General features: G+C 41.0%; 1 protein-coding gene across 1 annotated transcript; it reads right to left on the bottom strand.

The window, feature by feature from the left end:
• Positions 1 to 293: 293 nt before the first annotated feature.
• Positions 294 to 18,265, bottom strand: MKRN2OS (MKRN2 opposite strand). Its single transcript, XM_060765948.2, has 4 exons — positions 17,890 to 18,265; positions 15,632 to 15,681; positions 14,908 to 15,070; positions 294 to 2,300 (listed from the first exon to the last, which is right to left on the bottom strand). Exons 1-4 carry the CDS (start codon positions 18,105 to 18,107, stop codon positions 2,057 to 2,059), a joined length of 675 nt encoding a protein of 224 aa, XP_060621931.1. The 5' UTR covers positions 18,108 to 18,265; the 3' UTR covers positions 294 to 2,056.
• Positions 18,266 to 21,211: the final 2,946 nt, after the last annotated feature.

The raw sequence follows: 21,211 nt of genomic DNA, 5'->3' as shown, positions 1-21,211 counted from the left end.
AATTGAATGAATGACTTTATTTTATACATAAATATGAATAAATTTATTGACACCAAGTGTCACTGTTCAGAAAAGTAGTGATAAACTTCTTCAAAGTTAGAATCCTAGAGGAGATGGGAGAGAACACACGGGTCATTCTGTTCAACTCCCTGCTTTGCAGGAACACGCAATCAGGCACTCCTGGCAGATGGTCATCCAGCTTCTGTTTAAAAACCTCCAGAGAAGGAGACTGCTGTTGCGCAGCAAGCGGGTCTTAGCCACGTCCCAAGGAACAAGACACAGAGACAAGAGTAGAAATGAACAGAAAAATCTTTACTCTTAATAGCAGAGATGAAATACAAACTTGCAATGTTGCATACAAAAAAGAAACAGTGCAAGAAACTTACATAGTCTTTGTAAGTAACACAAAATAAGGCATCTTCATCTTAAGTCATATGAGAAAGCAAAACATAAACCTTGAGCAAACAGCTATTCCACCATAGCCTCTGGAGCAGCATAATGGCTTCTCTCCAACCTGCTCCTCAGAGCAGAGCCTTTGAGCATAGATATCCTCAGAGAAAAAGCTCTCCAGAACTGTATTCTAAATACTTATACAGTTATACCCTATTGGGTGTGGTCCAAGATCGCTAGTTGACCTACATTACCAGCTGCACATAATAATTACAATCATAAGGTTTTTCTTCAACACACACACACTTGGTCCTGCTACAACTTACTTTAACAACTGCTACAATCCAAAGCCGCACATTCCCCAGCTGAACAATTATCACATTAAAGTCTGAATTCAGGAAGCAACGTGTGAGTGTGGAGTAGCCTCTGTCCCTGTGGTATGAAGAATTTGTTAGGGAAAACTACCCTAAAATATATAACAGCATCCGAAAACAAACAGAATACAAAAGTTAAGCATTCAATTCATTAGCGAGCAAAGTGTGAAGTTCTGTGTGATATGGCTGTAAAGAATTCAGAGGTTGGAAGACAAACATGCAGAGTCCAATCTTTTAAAAATCACAAAAAGGTTTATTTACAATAATAAAGAACTAACTACATTTTTTCATGGTAAAGAACTGGGTCTGAGCTACTCTGACACCCATCTCTTCTAAGGTTTCAAAGAGAGGGGGAAACAATCATTACAGTTCTCCTGACACACAAGCAGAGAGAGATCTCAAAGCACATACTCTCCATGCTGAAATGTAAGAAGGCAGAAGTCAGATTTAAAAGCTTGCAGTAGAAAAGTATCCATTTTAAACCAATTAGAATGACAGCAGAAACAGAGAGGCGAGAAGAAATTAGATATATTCCCAACTGTCATACAGGAGACATGGAAGGGAAACCTTAGTCCAGTGGTTCTCAACCTGTGGGTCTCCAGGTGTTTTGGCCTACAACTCCCAGAAATCCTAACAGCTGGTAAACTGGCTGGGATTTCTGGGAGTTGTAGGCCAAAAACATCTGGGGACCCCAGGTTGAGAACCACTGCCTTAGTCTATACTAAGCTAGCTAAAATGCTCCTCGTTGAGGACTTGTGACTTGGGCAGTGTGGGATTGAATTCCAACAGAATTCAGCATGGTACAACAGACAAGTTCAGCAGGTAATGACAGAAGCAAACAGCCCTGATTTACAATATGGCGCAAGGGGCACATTCAGGAGGTTGTGGTAAAAGTGCTCTTGAAGAATCCACAACATTGTGTAACAGCTACAGCCAGCCCAATGTGCTGCACGCACAGGTATACACAGTACAACATACACTACACAACTCACATTGCACTTCGATCATTGTGCAACTGTGGCATTTCCCTACATCAGCTGCTTTATATTACGATTCTGCATGGGAGTTGCATAACGCTCACTAAGGACTATTGAATTGAGGTCTATATGTCAAGGTTCTGAAGTCTTGTGGACAATTGAGAGCAATTTTCACTGGTCTCTTTGGGATTTCCCCATGAATAAACACACATTAAATCATGTTGCTGTCCTAGCTTCTCATTTTCCTTGTGAGAGAAAAACATGCCTATCTTCACCCGATGGTTTTGCTTCCATTTGCTCTGCGTAAGTGCTTTCCTATAAAGCCAAGTGGCTCCCTGGGGGAGTCTGGCTGTCTTGCTCGGGGTGATCCACAGCATAGAAGCCGCTCTTACATATTTCCTTGTAGATGGTGATATACTTGGAAGCTTTTCTTGTCCGTGGAATCACAAACCTTTCTGTAAACTCACTTTTATTCATTTGCTGCTTCTTTTGGGCATTCAGCACACAGTTAATAAATGTCAGTGCATATGTGTAACAGTTGTGGAGATGTTCTTCATACCTAGTAAAAAAGAGGAAGAAAAGAGCTTAAAGAATCTGTGTTCTATGTAATTATTAAATATTGTGTTAGCTTGTGATACAGTCCTATCGTTTCATTGCCCAAGGAGGAATTTGACCTAATACCTTCCAACATATTTGTAGCATATATTATTTTTCAACTGAGAACCATGCTGAATCTGTAATGAAATAGTTTCAGGCTTAAAATCAAAAAGGTTGCATTAAAGGGAATGGAACTGATAAAAAAGTTACATAATATCCTATGATTTTAGATTACCCCTCCACCCCCACGCACATACTTTCAACAAACAGGAAAAAGCTATTATAGCTAATTTTCTTTTTGCTAAATATAATGTATCTGTTTTCTTAGAGAGGAATTTGTTTATTGATTGATTTTAAGTAGAATGGATGTGAATGAATGCTTTTGTAGCCTACTCTTACACTCTCGGGCCATATGTTTCTGGGTGGTCTTTGCTTAAAACAAAACAGATGAGGGGCTCAACCACAAAGTTTATGGCCTCCTGTTTAGAATCCAGAACGAAATGGGAGGGCTTTTTAAAAAATGTGATCCTCATAAGATTTATAGCCTTGGTGTTTTTACTGAACTCCAGTAAAGTCAGAAATATTTCATGATGGATATTTTCATAGTCTGCATTGCTCTTATCAAGCTTTGCAAAAAATGGACTTTGCAGCTTCTAAAAGGCTTGAAAGACACTCAGAACCTTTCCTGAAATCACTAAAACCTGCTCCACACTGTTAGCTGTAGTATAAATAAATATTTTAAAATCTTGGAACTTGTGCTAATTAATCATGCTTATTAATAATTGCAGTATTTGGTTGGTTGAGTATTATTATGTACACTGTATTTTTTGTTATAAGCCATCCCAAGTCCCTTTGAGGAGAGGGGGCAGGATATAAATAAAGATTATTATTATTTGATACACAACTAGATTAGTACGCAGCAAACAAGATCACTATGCTGGCTTTTGTATTTGATCACAGGTTGGACACTTCTAAAATAATGCGTGCAGTTCCGAGTAGGGGTGGCCTTTTGGTAATTCTGTCAGGGCCGATTGTTTTTAAGTGCAGGCCAATGTCTTTAGGCACTGCATCCAGTCTGCCAATCACCACTGGGACCACCTTTACAGGCTTGTGTGAGAGACTTTGTTGTTGTTGTTGTTGTTGTTGTTTGTTGTTGTTGTTATCTTTGTCAAAATTAACAGGAAAGCCCATCTTAATAGCTTTCACTGTGAAGTTCAAATTAATCTCACTTGCAGGAATTTAAAATTCCGATCACCATCGTAAACATTGTTTTTTAATGTATTTTATTTTCTATTTATTTATTATTTATTTATTTACTTTATTTCTATACCGCTTTTCTCAGCCCTTAGGCGACTCAAAGCGGTTTACAAAGTACAAATTATCAAGACAGTATCATAAGCAATTAAAACACATTATACATAACAACCAATATCAATAAACAATCATTATCATAACGCCTCAACAACAAATCAGAATCCATTTTCATAATCCTTTGCTTCATGTTCCTATGTTTGATTGCACCGTATTCCTATATTCAATTGCACTGTTTAGCCAAACGCTTGTTCGAAGAACCAGGTCTTCACCTTCTTCCAGAACGCCAACAACGAAGGGGCCTGTCTGATGTCTACAGGTAAGGCATTCCACAGCCGAGGAGCCACCACCGAGAAGGCCCTGTCCCTCGTCCCCGCCAAGCGCGCCTGTGATGCAGGCGGGATCGAGAGCAGGGCCTCCCCGGACGATCTTAATTTTCTACCTTCAAACCCTCTCCTCTGCTTCTGGAACAGGGATATTTTCTGATGGCAGCTTCCATTTCCTGGCTAGAGATGATGGGATCCACAGTCCAACATAACCTGGAGGGCCACAATCATTCACTTTTGCATTAAAGCAAACATGGGGAAGCTGTGTTCTCCAGTCAGAATCAAATTATTGTTGGCCTCAAATTCCCATGAGTTGCAGACAATATAGACATGACAATAAAACAATAAAGGCGGCAAAGAAATCTTTCTTTGCGGCCAATATTGCGTCTGCAAAGAACCGTTCGGCTGAGCTGTTTCGAGTTGTCAGAGGTCTATTAAATCCCACCACTCCGGATGGGAACCCTGACAACTCGACGGCCCGTTGTGAAGCATTTGCTCGGTTCTTTGCGGACAAAGTCGCTTTGATCTGTTCTGACCTGGACACCATGTTAACGGCAGTCTCAGAGGATGTAACACGAGCATCTGCTTATCCGATTTTGTTGGATTCATTTCAATTGGTGAAACCTGAGGATGTGGACAAGATACTTGGAGGAATGAGGGCAACCACATGCATCCTAGACCCCTGCCCATCCTGGCTTCTAAAGGAGGCCAGAGGGGGATTGGCCGAGTGGGTGAAGGTGGTGGTTAATGCCTCCCTTCGGGAAGGCAAAATTCCAGCCAGCTTAAAACAAGCTGTGATAAAACCGCTGTTGAAAAAACCATCACTGGATCCCACTCAATTCATCAACTATCGGCCTGTTTCCAATCTTCCCTTTTTGGGCAAAGTCCTGGAACGTGTGGTGGCCTCACAACTCCAGGTATTCTTGGTAGACACTGTGTAGAGATATGTTTATTATAAAGTGTTTATTATACTGTGTTTAAACTGTATTTGTGGTTTACATTTGTTGCCATGGCCTAGCTGTGAGGGATAGGTTGCTATGGTGACAAGGCAGCAGAGGAGGTGGGCGGAGCTTAAGGAGAAAAAGGTTTGAAAGTGACAGTTAATTTTCAGTCAGGAGGAAGAGACCCTGAGAAGAGGGCAGAGTCAGATAGGACTCTGGCAGAGTCAGATAAGACTCTGGGAGAATAGCAGAGTCAAGAAAGGACTCTGGGAAAGTAGTTTCAGTCAGGAGGATGAGACCCTGAGAAGAGGAGCAGAGACAGTTAGGTCTCTGTGGTGTGAAGCAGTATAGATTCAGTCAGTTTTAGTGTTTGTGAATATTTCTTCAGCAAGGGAGCTGAAGGGAAACCTAGTTAGATTGCTTTGAGGAAAAAGAATCTAACAGAGGGGGTTTTAGGATCGCCAGTAGTGTAAGACTGGAGATCAGTGGTTTGATCCGGTATAGGACAAACAGTGTGAATATTCACAACAAGGAACGCTGTAATAATAAAGTACTTCACTGAAGAAGGAGTTTATAAGATTGTAACATCAGAAGCCTGAATGTATCTCAACCAAGCCATATTGTAACCATAAAGCAAATGCCAAGTTCAACATCTCAATATTGCAACAATTACGCTTTGTTCAACAATAAACTTGTTCTCTTTGTATTTTTAAACCTGCCTCCTCCATTGATTTTACCTCGGTGCATTCCACTCTACCAAAGTTACCTCACAACCTAAACAGAGACTAAACAGAGACTTCAATACTAGAGTCTCTATACATATTGGTGGCAGTTTAATTTAATAACAGTCTAGGAACTTCCTTACATTTTTGGTGATCCCATTTGGTAGATTAACACCACGTCTTTACATTTTATTGGTGGCAGTGATACGTTCTTTACATTTGTGGTGGCATCCCGTGAGATTTAAACGCTTCTTCACAATTTTTGGTGGCAGACGACGGGATTCGTGTAACAACTGATCGAGTGCCTTAAGTTTAATTTAGGAATAAGTTGTGAGGTAAAATAATACACCAGTTATCCTACAAAGCCCTAAACGGTTCCGGCCCAAAATACCTGGCAGACCGCATCTTGGCCTATCAGCCCACGAGGGCCTTGAGATCATCCGGGGAGGCCCTTCTCTCGGTCCCGCCTGCCTCACAGGCACGTTTGGCGGGGACGAGGGAACGGGCCTTCTCGGTGGTGGCCCCCCGGCTGTGGAACACCCTCCCTGCTGAAGTTAGACAGGCGCCCTCTCTGATGGCCTTTCGCAGGGGCCTGAAAACATGGCTCTTCGAGCAGGCCTTCAACTGAGTGTATTGGAATGACAATGGAACGAACTAGGACTACGAATTTTGGCTATGACCCCAGGACTTGACGAAGCGGATTTTAGTGTGTGTATATGTTATGTTGTATTTGTCTGGTCTGTGTCGCCACGGCTCACTGTACACTGTCTGTTTGTTGTTGTTCACCGCCCCGAGTCGCCCTCGGGCTGAGAGGGGCGGTCAATAAATGCAAGAAATAAATAAATAAATAAATAAATAAAATAAAAGTTGTTGAAAACATGGCTACCAGGCGGCAGAGAAAGCTGGCTGAGGAAAGAGAGGGAGACCAAGAAGCAAGTTCAGGCTCTGAGGCAGAGACAGAGTCAGTGCCTATGTCAGAAATGGCTTTTAAGTACAAACTAGAGATGAAACGTTTGGAAATAGAGGCAAAAGAAAGACAAAGAGAGAGAGAACTGGAGATGGAGGCAAAACAAAAAGAGAGAGAACTGGAGATGGAAGAAAGACAAAGAGTGAGAGAATTGGAACAGGAGTTAGAATTGAAGAGAATGGAGTTTGAGCTAGAAAAGCAAAGACTAGCTTTATCTCAAACATCCAGTGATGTCCAGGAAGGGAGATCTGGAGTGGATACCCCAGATTTGACAAAGAAATTCCCAAAATTTACCAAGGACGATTGTCCAGAGAAATTCCTAATATCTTTTGAGAGATGTTGTCGAGATTTTGGAGTGGCTAAGGAAAAATGGATGACATACCTTAGGCCACAGATAAGTGGGAAACTTTTGCAGATTTATGGACAGATGCCTGAGGAGTCTTGTGGAGACTATGATCTGTTTAAGAAACAGATTCAACAAGAGTTTAGATTGACTCCTGAATATTATAGATTTAAGTTCAGGTCATTAAAGAAAGATAAAACTCAAAGTTTTGCTCAAGTGGCCTCTAGATTGTCTCAACTGTTCGATAGTTGGATAAGGACGTCTGAGGTGGAAGATTATCAACAGCTGAGGGAACTTTTAAAGCTGGAACAGTTTTTTCAGTTAGTGCCTTATGATATTCGCTGGGTGATTCAAGATCGCAAGCCATCCACTATTGTAGAGGCAGCGGTTATGGCAGATCAAATAACAACCTTAAAAGAAGGATTCAAAAGGGAAGATCTGCCAAATGACAAAAGAACAAACAGGCAGCCATTTTATTCACAACAAACGCGCCCACAGCAAGAAAAGGGCTCTGACTTAGAAAACACCATCTATAGGAGGCAGAGTGTAACAAGACAAACTGCTCCTGAGGTAAAAAGACGGTGCTTTCAATGTGGAGAATGGAATCATATAAAATATCAATGTCCCCTGTTAAGGAAAGAGAAAACAACCCTCTTTGTGAATAAAATGAAAGAATCACCAAAGGCAGAACCAGATACTGTTTCAAAGGAGAGTTCAGGCTCAGAACCTCAAGAGAAACAATGTTTGTTCATCTTGTCAGGCAGCCCATCTAAGGATTACTTAGAAACCATTTATATTGATAACAAAGACAGGAAAGGACTTAGAGATACAGGCTCCGAAGTGTGTATAGTGCACCCCGAAATAATACCTCAGAAATTTCAGCAGCCAACCTCTGAAATAAGATTAAAAGGTTTAGGACCTGCGATACCAACAGCAGTAGTGACTTTGCCAATAGAATATGAAGGATGGAAGGGTATGTGGGATTTTGCAGTCAGTCCTGACATACCATACAAATGTTTAATTGGAAATGATTTGGCCAAGAAGATTGAAAGCTGGAGGATGGCGTGTGAGGAGAAAGACTGTAACAACGAAAGCCCTGAACAAAAAGCCATGTGTTTTGCCATACAACAAGATGGGGATGAGAGTCCGGAATCCAGTGCTACAGTGGCTGAGCTGGTTAAGAGGACGGGAGGAGTTGAAGAGATTCGGCAGGAACAAGGAGCCGATGTTTCTCTTAAACCTCTATTCGCTTTAGCTCAAAACCCCACAGTATCGGCAAAAGAACAGCCTTCCGAGTTTGTGTTAAAGAATGGTATCTTATATAGAGAAACCAGAAGTGTGAACTCGACAGAAGGATCAGTGACATGGAGTCAAATTGTAGTGCCTCAAAGTTTTAGAGAACAGCTGATGAGGGTGGCACACGAAAACCCTCAAGGTGGACATTTGGGTGTGAGGAAAACCACGAAGAGAATTACTAAGAACTTTTATTGGCCTGGCATGTTCCAGAGGATCAAAGAGTTTTGCCAGTCTTGTGACATCTGCCAGAGATTGAGTACTGGAAGGGATAAAGTTAAAGCTCCTATGATCCCTATGCCAATAATTGGAGAACCATTTTACAGAGTAGGCATTGACATAGTGGGGCCTCTTTGTAAACCAAGCAGACGTGGTTACCGATACATTTTAACCATGATTGACTACGCCACAAGATATCCAGAGGCTGTAGCTCTGACTAACATCGAGACAACAACAATTGCAAATGCCCTGTTATCCATTTGGGGAAGAACTGGTTATCCTAGAGAATTGGTTTCAGACTTGGGAACCCAATTCACTTCCAGGCTTATGTCGAAATTGCTTGAGTTGTGTGGTATTAGACACCTGACTTCAACAGCTTATCATCCACAGACAAATGGACTAGTTGAAAACATGAACAAGACTTTAGTCAAAATGATAAAGTCTTACAGTCAAGAGAAGCCATACGACTGGGACGTCAAATTGCAACAACTGTTATTCGCCTACAGGACCGTCCCTCATGACAGTACTGGCTACAGTCCATTTGAATTACTATATGGAAGGAAAGCTCGTGGTCCATTGGATCTGATAAGAGAATATTGGGAAGAAAGTCCGGCGACAGATCCAGTTCCAGTGTCGGAGTATTTAAAGGATCTTCAAGCAACAATGAAGCTAGCTAGAGACATTGCTCAAGAACATTTGCTTGCGGCTCAGCAGAGACAAAAAGACTACTATGACTCTACTGCTAAACCAAAGATCTTCAACATCGGAGATGAAGTTTTATTTTTATCTCCCAACAAAACCAACAAACTTCAATTGGATTGGTCTGGACCCTGGAAGATCATCAGAAAGCACAACCAGATAAACTATGATATTTTTGATGAACATTCCAATGTAGAAAGAAGAGTCCATGTAAACATGTTAAAGCCTTATGTTGTAAGATCTGCGAATGTATGTTTTGTTGTTTCGGAAGAAGAATCCAGTCCCTTTTCTTTTTGGGAGGGTGATCGTGAACAGTACAGAAATTTAGATCGGGTAGATATGAACATAGAATTGTCCCAACCACAGAGAAGAGAGGTTGTGGAAGTTTTAAGTAAAAATTGGCATTCTGATAAATGTAGTATGTCAACAAATGAAAATGGTTAGATAATGTAAAGGGTACGAATAACAAATTGTTAAGATGGAATTTATGTTTACAGGATTTCATATTTGAAACATGTTTAATTTCAAATGTTTCAGGTAAACGAAATATAGTTGCGGACGCCTTATCTAGGATTCCAAAGGTTAAAGGTTTGTATGTATGTGTAATTGAAATGTACTTAACCATCATATGTTTCCCTTTCAGAATTGATGTATATGTATATATTGTTGAATAATATGTAGGATTATTTTTGCCATTCTAGGATTGAGAATGTTCCAAAAATAATTTTTCTGGGGGGGAAGGTGTAGAGATATGTTTATTATAAAGTGTTTATTATACTGTGTTTAAACTGTATTTGTGGTTTACATTTGTTGCCATGGCCTAGCTGTGAGGGATAGGTTGCTATGGTGACAAGGCAGCAGAGGAGGTGGGCGGAGCTTAAGGAGAAAAAGGTTTGAAAGTGACAGTTAATTTTCAGTCAGGAGGAAGAGACCCTGAGAAGAGGGCAGAGTCAGATAGGACTCTGGCAGAGTCAGATAGGACTCTGGGAGAATAGCAGAGTCAAGAAAGGACTCTGGGAAAGTAGTTTCAGTCAGGAGGATGAGACCCTGAGAAGAGGAGCAGAGACAGTTAGGTCTCTGTGGTGTGAAGCAGTATAGATTCAGTCAGTTTTAGTGTTTGTGAATATTTCTTCAGCAAGGGAGCTGAAGGGAAACCTAGTTAGATTGCTTTGAGGAAAAAGAATCTAACAGAGGGGGTTTTGGGATCGCCAGTAGTGTAAGACTGGAGATCAGTGGTTTGATCCGGTATAGGACAAACAGTGTGAATATTCACAACAAGGAACGCTGTAATAATAAAGTACTTCACTGAAGAAGGAGTTTATAAGATTGTAACATCAGAAGCCTGAATGTATCTCAACCAAGCCATATTGTAACCATAAAGCAAATGCCAAGTTCAACATCTCAATATTGCAACAATTACGCTTTGTTCAACAATAAACTTGTTCTCTTTGTATTTTTAAACCTGCCTCCTCCATTGATTTTACCTCGGTGCATTCCACTCTACCAAAGTTACCTCACAACCTAAACAGAGACTAAACAGAGACTTCAATACTAGAGTCTCTATACATATTGGTGGCAGTTTAATTTAATAACAGTCTAGGAACTTCCTTACATTTTTGGTGATCCCATTTGGTAGATTAACACCACGTCTTTACATTTTATTGGTGGCAGTGATACGTTCTTTACATTTGTGGTGGCATCCAGTGGGATTAGCGCTTCTTTACACACTGATTATCTAGATCCGGCACAGTCTGGTTTCAGGCCGGGACATGGTACCGAGACAGCCTTGGTCGCCTTAGTGGATGATCTGCGCAGGGAGCTCGACAGGGGGAGTGTGTCCCTGTTAGTTCTGCTGGACCTCTCAGCGGCCTTCGATACCGTCGACCACGGTATCCTTCTGAGATGCCTCGCGGGAATGGGTCTTGGTGGCACTGTTCTGCAGTGGCTCAGGTCCTCCCTAGAGGATCGTACTCAGAAGGTGTTGCTGGGGGACAACTGCTCTACCTCACAACCATTGTCTTGTGGGGTCCCGCAGGGCTCAATATTGTCCCCCATGTTATTTAACATCTACATGAAGCCGTTGGGAGAGATCATCCAGAGTTTCGGGGTGCGGTGTTATCTGTACGCAGATGACGTCCAACTCTGTCACTCCTTCCCACCTACTACTAAGGAGGCTGTTCAGGTCCTGAACCGCTGCTTGGCCGCTGTGTCGGACTGGATGAGGGCTAACAAATTGAAACTGAATCCAGATAAGACAGAGGCACTCCTGGTCAGTCGAAAGGCCGAACAGGGTATAGGGTTACAGCCTGTGTTAGACGGGGTTACACTCCCCCTGAAGACGCAGGTTCGCAGCTTGGGTGTGATCCTGGACTCTTCGCTAAGCTTGGAACCCCAAGTTTCGGCGGTGTCCAGGGGAGCATTTGCACAACTCAAACTTGTGCGCCAGTTGCGCCCATACCTTGGGAAGTCTGACTTGGCCACGGTAGTCCACGCTCTGGTTACATCCTGGATTGATTACTGCAATGCGCTCTACGTGGGGTTGCCCTTGAAGACTGCCCGGAAGCTTCAGATGGTCCAGCGCTCGGCGGCCAGGTTGCTAATGGGAGCGGCACTCAGGGAGCATACCACTCCTCTGCTGAGCCAGCTCCACTGGCTGCCAATCCGCTACCGGGCACAATTCAAGGTGCTGGCTTTAGCCTATAAAGCCCTAAACGGTTCTGGCCCTGCTTACCTCTCCGAACGCATCTCCACCTATGAACCGACCAGAACATTAAGATCATCTGGGGAGGCCCTGCTCTCGATCCCGCCTGCGTCACAGGCGCGCTTGGCGGGGACGAGAGACAGGGCCTTCTCAGTGGTGGCCCCTCGGCTATGGAATGCCCTACCGGCAGACATCAGGCAGGCACCTTCGCTGCTGACGTTTCGGAGAATGGTTAAGACCTGACTTTATGAACAAGCGTTTGGTTAAGCAGTGCAACCAATCATAGGAAGACGGTAAATGGAATGGCACAAGGATTATGAGAACGGATCTGATTTCAACTGAGGCGTTATGTTATGTTTGTTTTGTTGATCTGTCTTGTTGATTGTTAATTGTTGTGGATTGATGCTGTTGATCCTGTTTGTTGCATTGTTATGTTTTTAATTGCACTGACACTGTTTGATAACTGTACCATGTAAACCGCATTGAGTCGCCTGTTAAGGGCTGAAAAATGCGGTATAGAAATAAAGCAAATAAATAAATAAATAAATTAGAGCTGATGAGTGTTTTAGTCAAAACAAAATTAGGAACTTGACAGATTCCACATTTCTCTCCCACATTTGGAATGGGAAAACAAGCCTAATGATGATTGCATTGGCACATCCAGCAGAAATGGATAATGAAATGTTGGATACTGAACAGAAAGTTATGCACATGAGAATGTTGTCAAAATATAGTGATGTCAGATAAGAAATAAGGAATGATTAAGCAATATGCATCTGTTTAACATCTTAAACATGTATGGTTTATTAAAGCTAAAACAAAAAATGATCAAGAAAAAGAATGTAAAAATGAATATTCAGCTATGAGACCTTAGATGTGTCAAAGCAATCTCCTTTTCAGATCCCAAGAATTTCAGTGTTTAAACTGAGTTCCTTGTCCTCTTTTCACATAACATTACTCAATGAGGACTAATAGATGTGGGGGAAAGGAAAGTTAAAAGCTTGTATCTGAACCATCCAGAGAACATTTTAACCTGCAATGATAGTGGACAAGTTGCTAACAGAAGCACCAAACCCCAACTATTTTCTGACCCATTTTGCTTTGCTTTGTTCATTTTCTAACAGGCAGATCAGATGTTGTACTGGATTATGTCCTACTTTCTGCTGAGTTGTAAAATACAGTGAAAAACTATTAGCAGCAGGGTTGATCTACCACCTCTTGGATTGTTAGATCAATCAGAGAAATCCTATGTGGGTAACAAATAAAATTGATGATGTTGATGGTGGAGGTGGTGGTGGTGCAGGTTCACTGACAAGTAATTCCCAGAGTTTGGGATACTACATTCTAAGTAGTCATTGATTATAATTCCACATCACAAAATAACTACATTATAGTTACAAATTATAAATCTCTTTTTAACTGATTGAGATCAGGCATGTCCAGGGTGCTCTGGTAAGTTATTAGAGAGGAGAAACATGTGTCAGATATTCTGCCCTGCTCTTTCTGATACAATAAAGGAACTGAGGAAAGGTTAAAATGGCAGCGTGGTTGCCTTTTGTACATAGAATGTATAACAAAATGAATAGTGACAACATTGTCAAAATAAGACAACATTTGGCCTGAAACAAAGGACAAAATCCCATCCCGGTCTCACCCTCCCTTGCCAGCAATTCTATCTACAGAAGCCAAACCAGAATGCTTGCCATAGATGCAGGCGAAACGTCAGGAGAAATGCCTCTAGAACATGGCCATATAGCCCGAAAAAACCCACAAGAACTGACAGAAGAAAATTGAACCTTACTTGAAAAACTTCAGGGCAGCATATGTGAAGGCCATATGGAATGGGCACTTCTGTCCTTCCATGAAACCAGAGCCGGGGAGCAAAGGAGGAACAATGGGGAAGGGGAAGGCTTTGCTAACTATGGACTTTCTCCCACCCACCCATCCCCCATTTCTAAACAGATATAATTCACTGAGGAAACAAAAAATGACAGAGCCCATCCCATGCTATAGGGGGAATTCTGTCAGAGCCCATCATGTTTTGTTAGAGAAATGAAATACAAAAAAAAGGGGGAGTGGGAAGGTCAGAGATCATCTTCCAGACTCAGGAACTGGGATATAACTGGGAAAATGTAAAATAAAAAAACACATGGGATCTTGAGATACCATGAGATTTTGAGCCTCTATGATGTTCAAGTTAGACACCTTTTTAAAAAAAGGGGGGGGGGGGTATCCACTCACTTGTGGGATAGGGATGAAAATAGTTTATAAATGGAATAAAATGGAAAGGCAAATACAAGGAATTGAATCAGACATTCTTCATGATCGAACTAATAAAATAATACATAGACCAGAGGTACAACTGTTCCTGGAGGGAGCAGTTGTACCTACTTATACTTATCTGTATAAGTCGTAGATAAGTATAGAAACGTAAGGGATAGGAAAACAGGAATCATCAAAATGTTATGTGAATATATGGGGGGAAACTTTTGTAAAGGTCTGTGACAATATATATTCTACTTAAAAAGGAAAAGAAAACAGATAATAACTATTAAACCATCAAATTGAGATGGCATGCGATAAGGAATGAATAATGGAACTATGTGCTTTGCAACGCTACAGGACTAAATGCCATGGTAACATGATGTTTCCCTTCACCCCATACACATGGGATAAAGTCCTCAGGCAAATGTTTTGCTGACCTAGAAAAAGATCTGTACTTTATACCCAAATGGTTAGATCCAACAACCTTCTCTTCTCCCTCACCATCATGGATTCATAAACAATGAGACTTAGTAGAGTTTATCATGACTGAGCAAGCTTTGTGTGCTGATGGAAGCTGCACTTTTCCTCTTGGGGAGTATCTCTGTTGAATGAAACAAATATTACCCTCCTGCAGCAGCCCAAAGAAGAAATAAGTTTTGAACAGGGATTCTGGGGAGCCATTTCTTCAGTTAAGTGCTTCAAACCCAGCTGTTAGCCTAAGTAGAATACCAAAATCAAAACTGCCTTTCCTAATAATCCCATCTACCTGCTAAGTTGCATACCTGTGAGGAAGCCAGATGTCTGCTGCCGAGAACTGTTTGAGGTATATGTCCCACTGTGAAAGCAGGTCATACATGTCAGGTTGGACGAGGGGAACACTCACACATTCTTCCCATCCATATTCTGCTTTATGAACTCCAGTTTCATTGTAATTGTATACCAAACCTACAGAGACAGCCACAGAGACAATCCAAAGTGCAAAATAGCACAATGCATGATCAGTACAAATACTCTTTTTAAAAAGATTAATTGCTGCCTATTGGCAATTGCAATATAAGGCTTGGTGGAAAGGGCACATTGGGTTGCACACACAGGAAGGATTGCTGCCAGAGGGAATCTGGACATGGGAAGAGTGAGAGAGATGGGGGCCTCAGGAGAAGGCTTAAGACACCATAACAAAGAGGGATGAGCAGAAGATGAAGGGGCAAGGGGAAAGGGCTGCTCTGACTCCCATGGAGAGCAACTGTGGAAAAAGTCCTGTTGCATCAAAAATCAAGGAGCAGAGAAGCAGTGAATAGTTTTGCTGATCAAGGAGGGATGTGCAAGCATCTTGTTCCTTGTCTTCAAAAGCTTTGAGACTTTATGAATACTTACATTGAAGTTTTATAACGGTCTGAGCTGTATGCAAACATTTGAAGTTAGAAGGCAACAATATACAAAATTAGGCATTTATGATCCACATAGAGGGAATTCTTATTTTCAAGGTAAATAAAAGGCTGCTCTTACCGTTAGTATTAGTTATTCCAACGTGAAGATCAGAATTTCCATCATACCCCCTGAAATATTAAATTTAATATGTAGGAAATGTCGGAAAACATTCCACTTATTGAAACTGGCAATCTTACACAGATCTGTTGGATTTTTCTGATTTTTTTTATCTAGTCCTGTTATGATTAACATTTTCATAAGCGCATCTTCTAGCAATCAATTGGCTACATTAATCTACAGATAAACCTTTTGTAAGGCACATTTGTAATAACATGTACATTTTTATACAAATGTTTGAGAATTGTGTATGGCAAAAGAACTGCCCTTCTAACACAATGAACACATAAGGAGCAGTAACAAAAGCAACATTTGTTTTCATAGGCAAATTGAATTGATAATATGTCTTACCGCCTGATCACACTAGAGAAAAAATCCATTTAAAATCCGGTTTCTGTCTCCTGCAGAATTCTGGGGTTGTAGTTTAGGGAAGAGCCTTTAGCAGCCTCACTAAACTACAAACCCCAGAATTCTGGAGGAAGCAGAAACTGTATTTTAAGTGGATTTTTTCTCTAGTATGATGAATTGGTTCTTAAATGTTTTTAATTAGCCACAGTTAACATATCACTGAACATTTTTCAGAGCACGGCTTCTTCTGGGGTTCTCTCAGTTCAATGTTGGGGTTGTGAAAAAGTTGGCAACAGTAAAAGGTTTTAGAAAGCCACCCATTTACACAAACCTGTTAGCAACAATATATGTGCCGTTTTGTAAACCACCATGAGTCACCCTCGAGCTGAGAATGGCGGTATAGAAGCAAAGTAAATAAATAAATATAATGTTTACAGTGGACTCTGAAGAAAATGCTTCATCTGTACTCCACAAAAGGAAAATCAGCCTGTTTAGCAAGCCTTGCAAATGCTGATTTATTATCAGTAAATGTTTGGTGTTTATACCTATTTTATGTACTTATATGGAGCCCCCGGTGGCGCAGTGGGTTAAAGCATGGAGCTACCGAGCTTGTTGACCGAAAGGTCGCAGGTTCGATTCCAGGGAGCGGAGTGAGCTTCCGCTGTCAGCCCTAGCTTCTGCCAACCTAGCAGTTCGAAAACATGCAAATATGAGTAGATCAATAGGTACCGCTCCGGAAGGAAGGTAACTGTGCTCCATGCAGTCATGCCAGCCACAAGACTTTGGAGGTGTCTGGACAACGCCGGCTCTTCGGCTTAGAAATGGAGATGAGCACCACACCCCAGAGTCAGACATGACTGGATTTAATGTCAGGGGACAACCTTTCCCTTTACCTATGTACTTATATACCTGTGGTCATGTAAAATTTGTTGTGCGGAAAGGGGTCACGAGTGGAAAAAGATTAAGAAGCCCTGTTTTGGAGTACTCACAGAATAACTTGTAACTAAACAAGGCCTCAGGACCAAGTGATGGTTTCAAGACAACCTTTTTATTTGCAGGAATTGTACTGTTGCATTATCTGAGAGGAGGCCACAAGCTGGTGCTTTACAGAGGATAGTCCATTTTTTGGGGGAAAGGGGGTTGAAGGAGTTAAACCATTCCCCCTTGTCCTGTTATTTCCCCCACCAATGTCCCCATCAAAACTACGATTGTTTATAATATGGGAGGGGTGGGAATAACCAGTGAAAATGGGGAAAATGATTTTCCTCCTTCAACTCCCCCCCCCCCAAATAAAATGGACTATCCTTCTTTGTCTAGGCTCCCTTTTGGAGTCCACCCAGATAATGGAACAGTACTTCAGTGCTTTGGGATCCTAGAATTTGTAGTTTGTCAAACCACCAGCATTCTTTGATGGAGAATGCTCCTCATGGTTCCATTGCATTGAGCCATGGCAGTTAAAGTGGTGCCAAATTGCATTAATTCTACAATGTAGATGCATCCTTATGAGTTTATTGCTGGTTATATGGCATACTTTGAATGCAGAATGTGTTCAGCCTCTGGCATATCCCATTGTGATACTACCTATCTGAAAGATTCGGGCTATGAGACAACTCAGTTTGAAATCTTGGCAGAGGATTTCCAATTATGATGTGGACTGGACGGGCCAAAATGTTTCAACACAGCTTTTATGTTTTGTTTTTGAGCACATGAAAGCAATACTAACACAATACTCGTGTTCAAAAAGTTACTACAAGTCCCAGAAACTCCGATTCAGTACACCCACACATTGGGAGTTATAACACCAAAGTTTAATTTTTCCAAGCTCTTCAAAATGCTACCATTACCATGGTAAAACCACAAAAGAGCCATACCTTAGAAATGTTCCTGCAGTAGGTTTGAGTAAAAATGAGCACCTTTCTCTGTGCCCATTGACAAAAGGGCTGGGGATGCTGACAGGTGCTTCTTCCAGTCTCCTGTAAGCCAGGCTCTGGCCACATAAAGGGCAGAACTGGGGCACAAAGGAGGCAAAGATGTCTCTGTTGCAATGGCTGATTTTGATCAAGCCTCTTTCTGGGTCCAAAGGCTGCATGGCTACAGCTCCCTCCTTGTGCAAATGTTGCTGGTTTCCTGTCTGAGACAACCTTAAAGTTAAGGCTTAGCCGGCAAAATGGGCATGGGAAGAGAGAGGGCATTTGTTTGCAGTGGATTGACAGCCCACAGATCCAATCATCCTTGCAATGTGACAAAGCCTGGCAAACAAGACAGGAGCAGAGAAAGGGAGGGAGGATTCTAGCTGGCATTCTCTTAAAGAGCTAGTGATCCTTTTAAATATTAGTCTTACCTGAGACTTATACTGCAAGAAGCTACAGATTCATGTATTATGGCTGATACGGTTTGTCTTTATTGGTCCAGTTCCTTCTAATCAGCTGTCACTTGGTAATTGACAGAAGAAACAGAAGAATAAAAGTAATAAAAGTTTGGAGTTATCTTTCTTTCCAGACCGGCTCCATTTGACTTCAGGGCTTGTACCAGAGGATTTCGAAAAGCATGAATTACCATTATTCGATTTCCACAATAAGATTTAAAATTCTAGGTTTAATGGAAACTGCTAAACTACTCAAAGTTCTGTGCCTTGTCACTGCCCTTTAATCAACAGTTTGAGGGCCCTTCTACACTGCCATATAATTCAGATTGCCAAATCAGATAATCCACAATATATGCTTTGAACTGGGTTATCTGAATCCACACTGCCATATAATCCAGTTCAATATGGATTTTACACAGCTGTGTGGAAGGGACCTGAGACAGAGTTTGTTTCTAAAAAGCACCAAATCCATCTGAACAAATTTTACAGGAACTGGGGGGAAAATATGTGCTGAAGATGCACATTCTTTTGCTATAAAATTCAACTTTCCACCAAACCCTGATTTGATACATTTTGATATTTTGATCTGTGAGTGCCTAATATTCTACTCCCAGCCAACAGTGTGCTGCCATCTATAACTCATTTTTGGTTTAATTATGTTTTAATGTTTATAGTCTGCAAGATTTAAATTGTATATTGTACTGCTTTCATTCCTGTTCACCGCTTTGAGACTCTTTAAGAGAAAGAAACAGAATATAAATAAATATAATAATAAATGCACTCTGCTTCATTCCTGAAATTTCTGAATTATCTAAATAAAAAAGTAACAACATTAAAATTACAAAGTTACAACATAGCCTGGAGGGCACACATAATTTTTGCCATTGTTCTTTCCTATAAAGCATAACTTGATATATCAAATGCATTAGATGGTATTATATTGTATCAGGCTATAGGAAGAGATGATGGAACTCTATACACCTGAAGAATCACAAGCCAGTGATTCTTGTTATCGAACAATTTAAAACAGCAGTGAGTTCCCAACCTTTTTTAAAATCTGGGACCACTTTGACCAGGGACCACTCTCCCACATTAGTACCAAAAGGGTTACGAATCGGTTTTTGGTCAACTTTAGATTCAGTTTGATTATTTGCAGTGCTGATTCAGAAAGTTGCATTGCATAGACCACATCAGCTCTAGTTTCTGATATAGAACATATGCCATCCAGTAGTTGTCATCTGCTCGCCCACAGAAAACCATATTTAATGATCTAGAGCTGATGTAGTTGTAGTAATCTTTTGTGGGTAGTCAGTCTCTCTCCTCCCTACATCCCCGTTGCCTCGGCACTATAAGAGGGCTTCACGAGACCAGTCACTATCGTTGCCACGTGGTTTTGAGTCACTGGTGTCATAATGGTGAGACCGTGGACCGTATTTTTGTTCTCACGATCCACAGACCACAGGTTGGGAACCACTGGATTATATTCCAGAAAGCTTAGGAAAAGTAGCTTAAGATATTTGGAGGGCAGTAGATTCTATTTTATGTGTGTTCACGTCTTCAAGGCTGATGTAAGCAAATGTCATGGATTTCATAAGATTTCCTTATGCCATAATAAATTTGCTAGTTTTTCAAGTGTCACAAAACTCTTTGCTCTTTTTGCTTCAAACTGAGATGGAATTTGTTGGAGGTAGTAATTGTAAACAAACAGAAGCTTTATCACTGTTTCTGAATCAAAATATACCCTGCAGTATAATAATGTGTCACTTGGATTTGTGTAACGAGTAACAGTAACTTTACTTACGTTCAAAAGGTCAAACAGAGCAACAATATATACAGCAGTCTCTCTGAATTCTTACAGAGAACAGAGGGAATAAACAGTCCTTTTAAATAGTCTTTAAAATTTGCTTCATGCCTTAGAAATGATCAGGCTTGAGGGAGTTGGCAGTCATTCCTTCCTGGCTGTTTCCAGTCAGCGCTCTCTTCACTCTCTGAGATAAAAAGACAGTTAAAACCGTTTCTCCCAGCAAGCTAAAGATAGTTGCCAATCAGAATTCTGACTCCTGGCATGCTCAGCCAATCAGCTGCGGACACATGTCTTTCCAGTCAACCCATTACATCATGGTGCCTTTTTACAAATTCCAAGAAAGGCAGTGACTCTAAGAATAAAAAGGAAGAAAGGAAAGGAATATCACAGCAGCTTTCAGGCATGTTTTTTTAAACAAATTTAGCACAAGCTCCTATTTATGCTCGAAAGAACTGATACCACTACTTCTTTCAAAACTACTGCAATCCTAACCCCTGAACTGTGTGAGTTTTGCTTCTGATTTAAAACACTTAAGATTTGCATGCTGGTGGAAAATCCTGAAAGAGAAATGATGGAATGGAATGGGAAAGGATGTCCCCAGAAGATGGTTTGAACCATTGCCAGCCCTATTGACACCAAGTAATTTTAGAGCCTAGATTTATGTACCTTTTTCTTAAAGCATATTTCTTTAGTTGTGACCCACACAACTAACATTTTCTCTCTACCTGATATGATAGACCTCACAACTTTCATCTGTATTCCCAAATCCCTTCTACACTGCCATATACATTTATTTATTTATTTATTTATTTAAAACTTTTATACCCTGGTCTTCTCACCTCTGCAGAGGGACTCAGGCCGGCTAACAGCAGAAAATCAATACACAAATACAACTAAAAACATAGTAACATCATAATAAGTTAAAATACAAACAAAATAAATACATAAAGCCAAATCACCAGGATAAAATCACATTAATATCAATCCACCAGTGTGGTCAGTAGTTATTAGGTTATTGCTGAAC

Source organism: Anolis sagrei, chromosome 2 (genome assembly GCF_037176765.1).
Source record: "Anolis sagrei isolate rAnoSag1 chromosome 2, rAnoSag1.mat, whole genome shotgun sequence".
NCBI lineage: Eukaryota > Metazoa > Chordata > Lepidosauria > Squamata > Dactyloidae > Anolis > Anolis sagrei.
The sequence above is the reverse complement of the archived record's forward strand: the minus strand, read 5'-3'. Positions and strand labels throughout refer to the sequence as shown.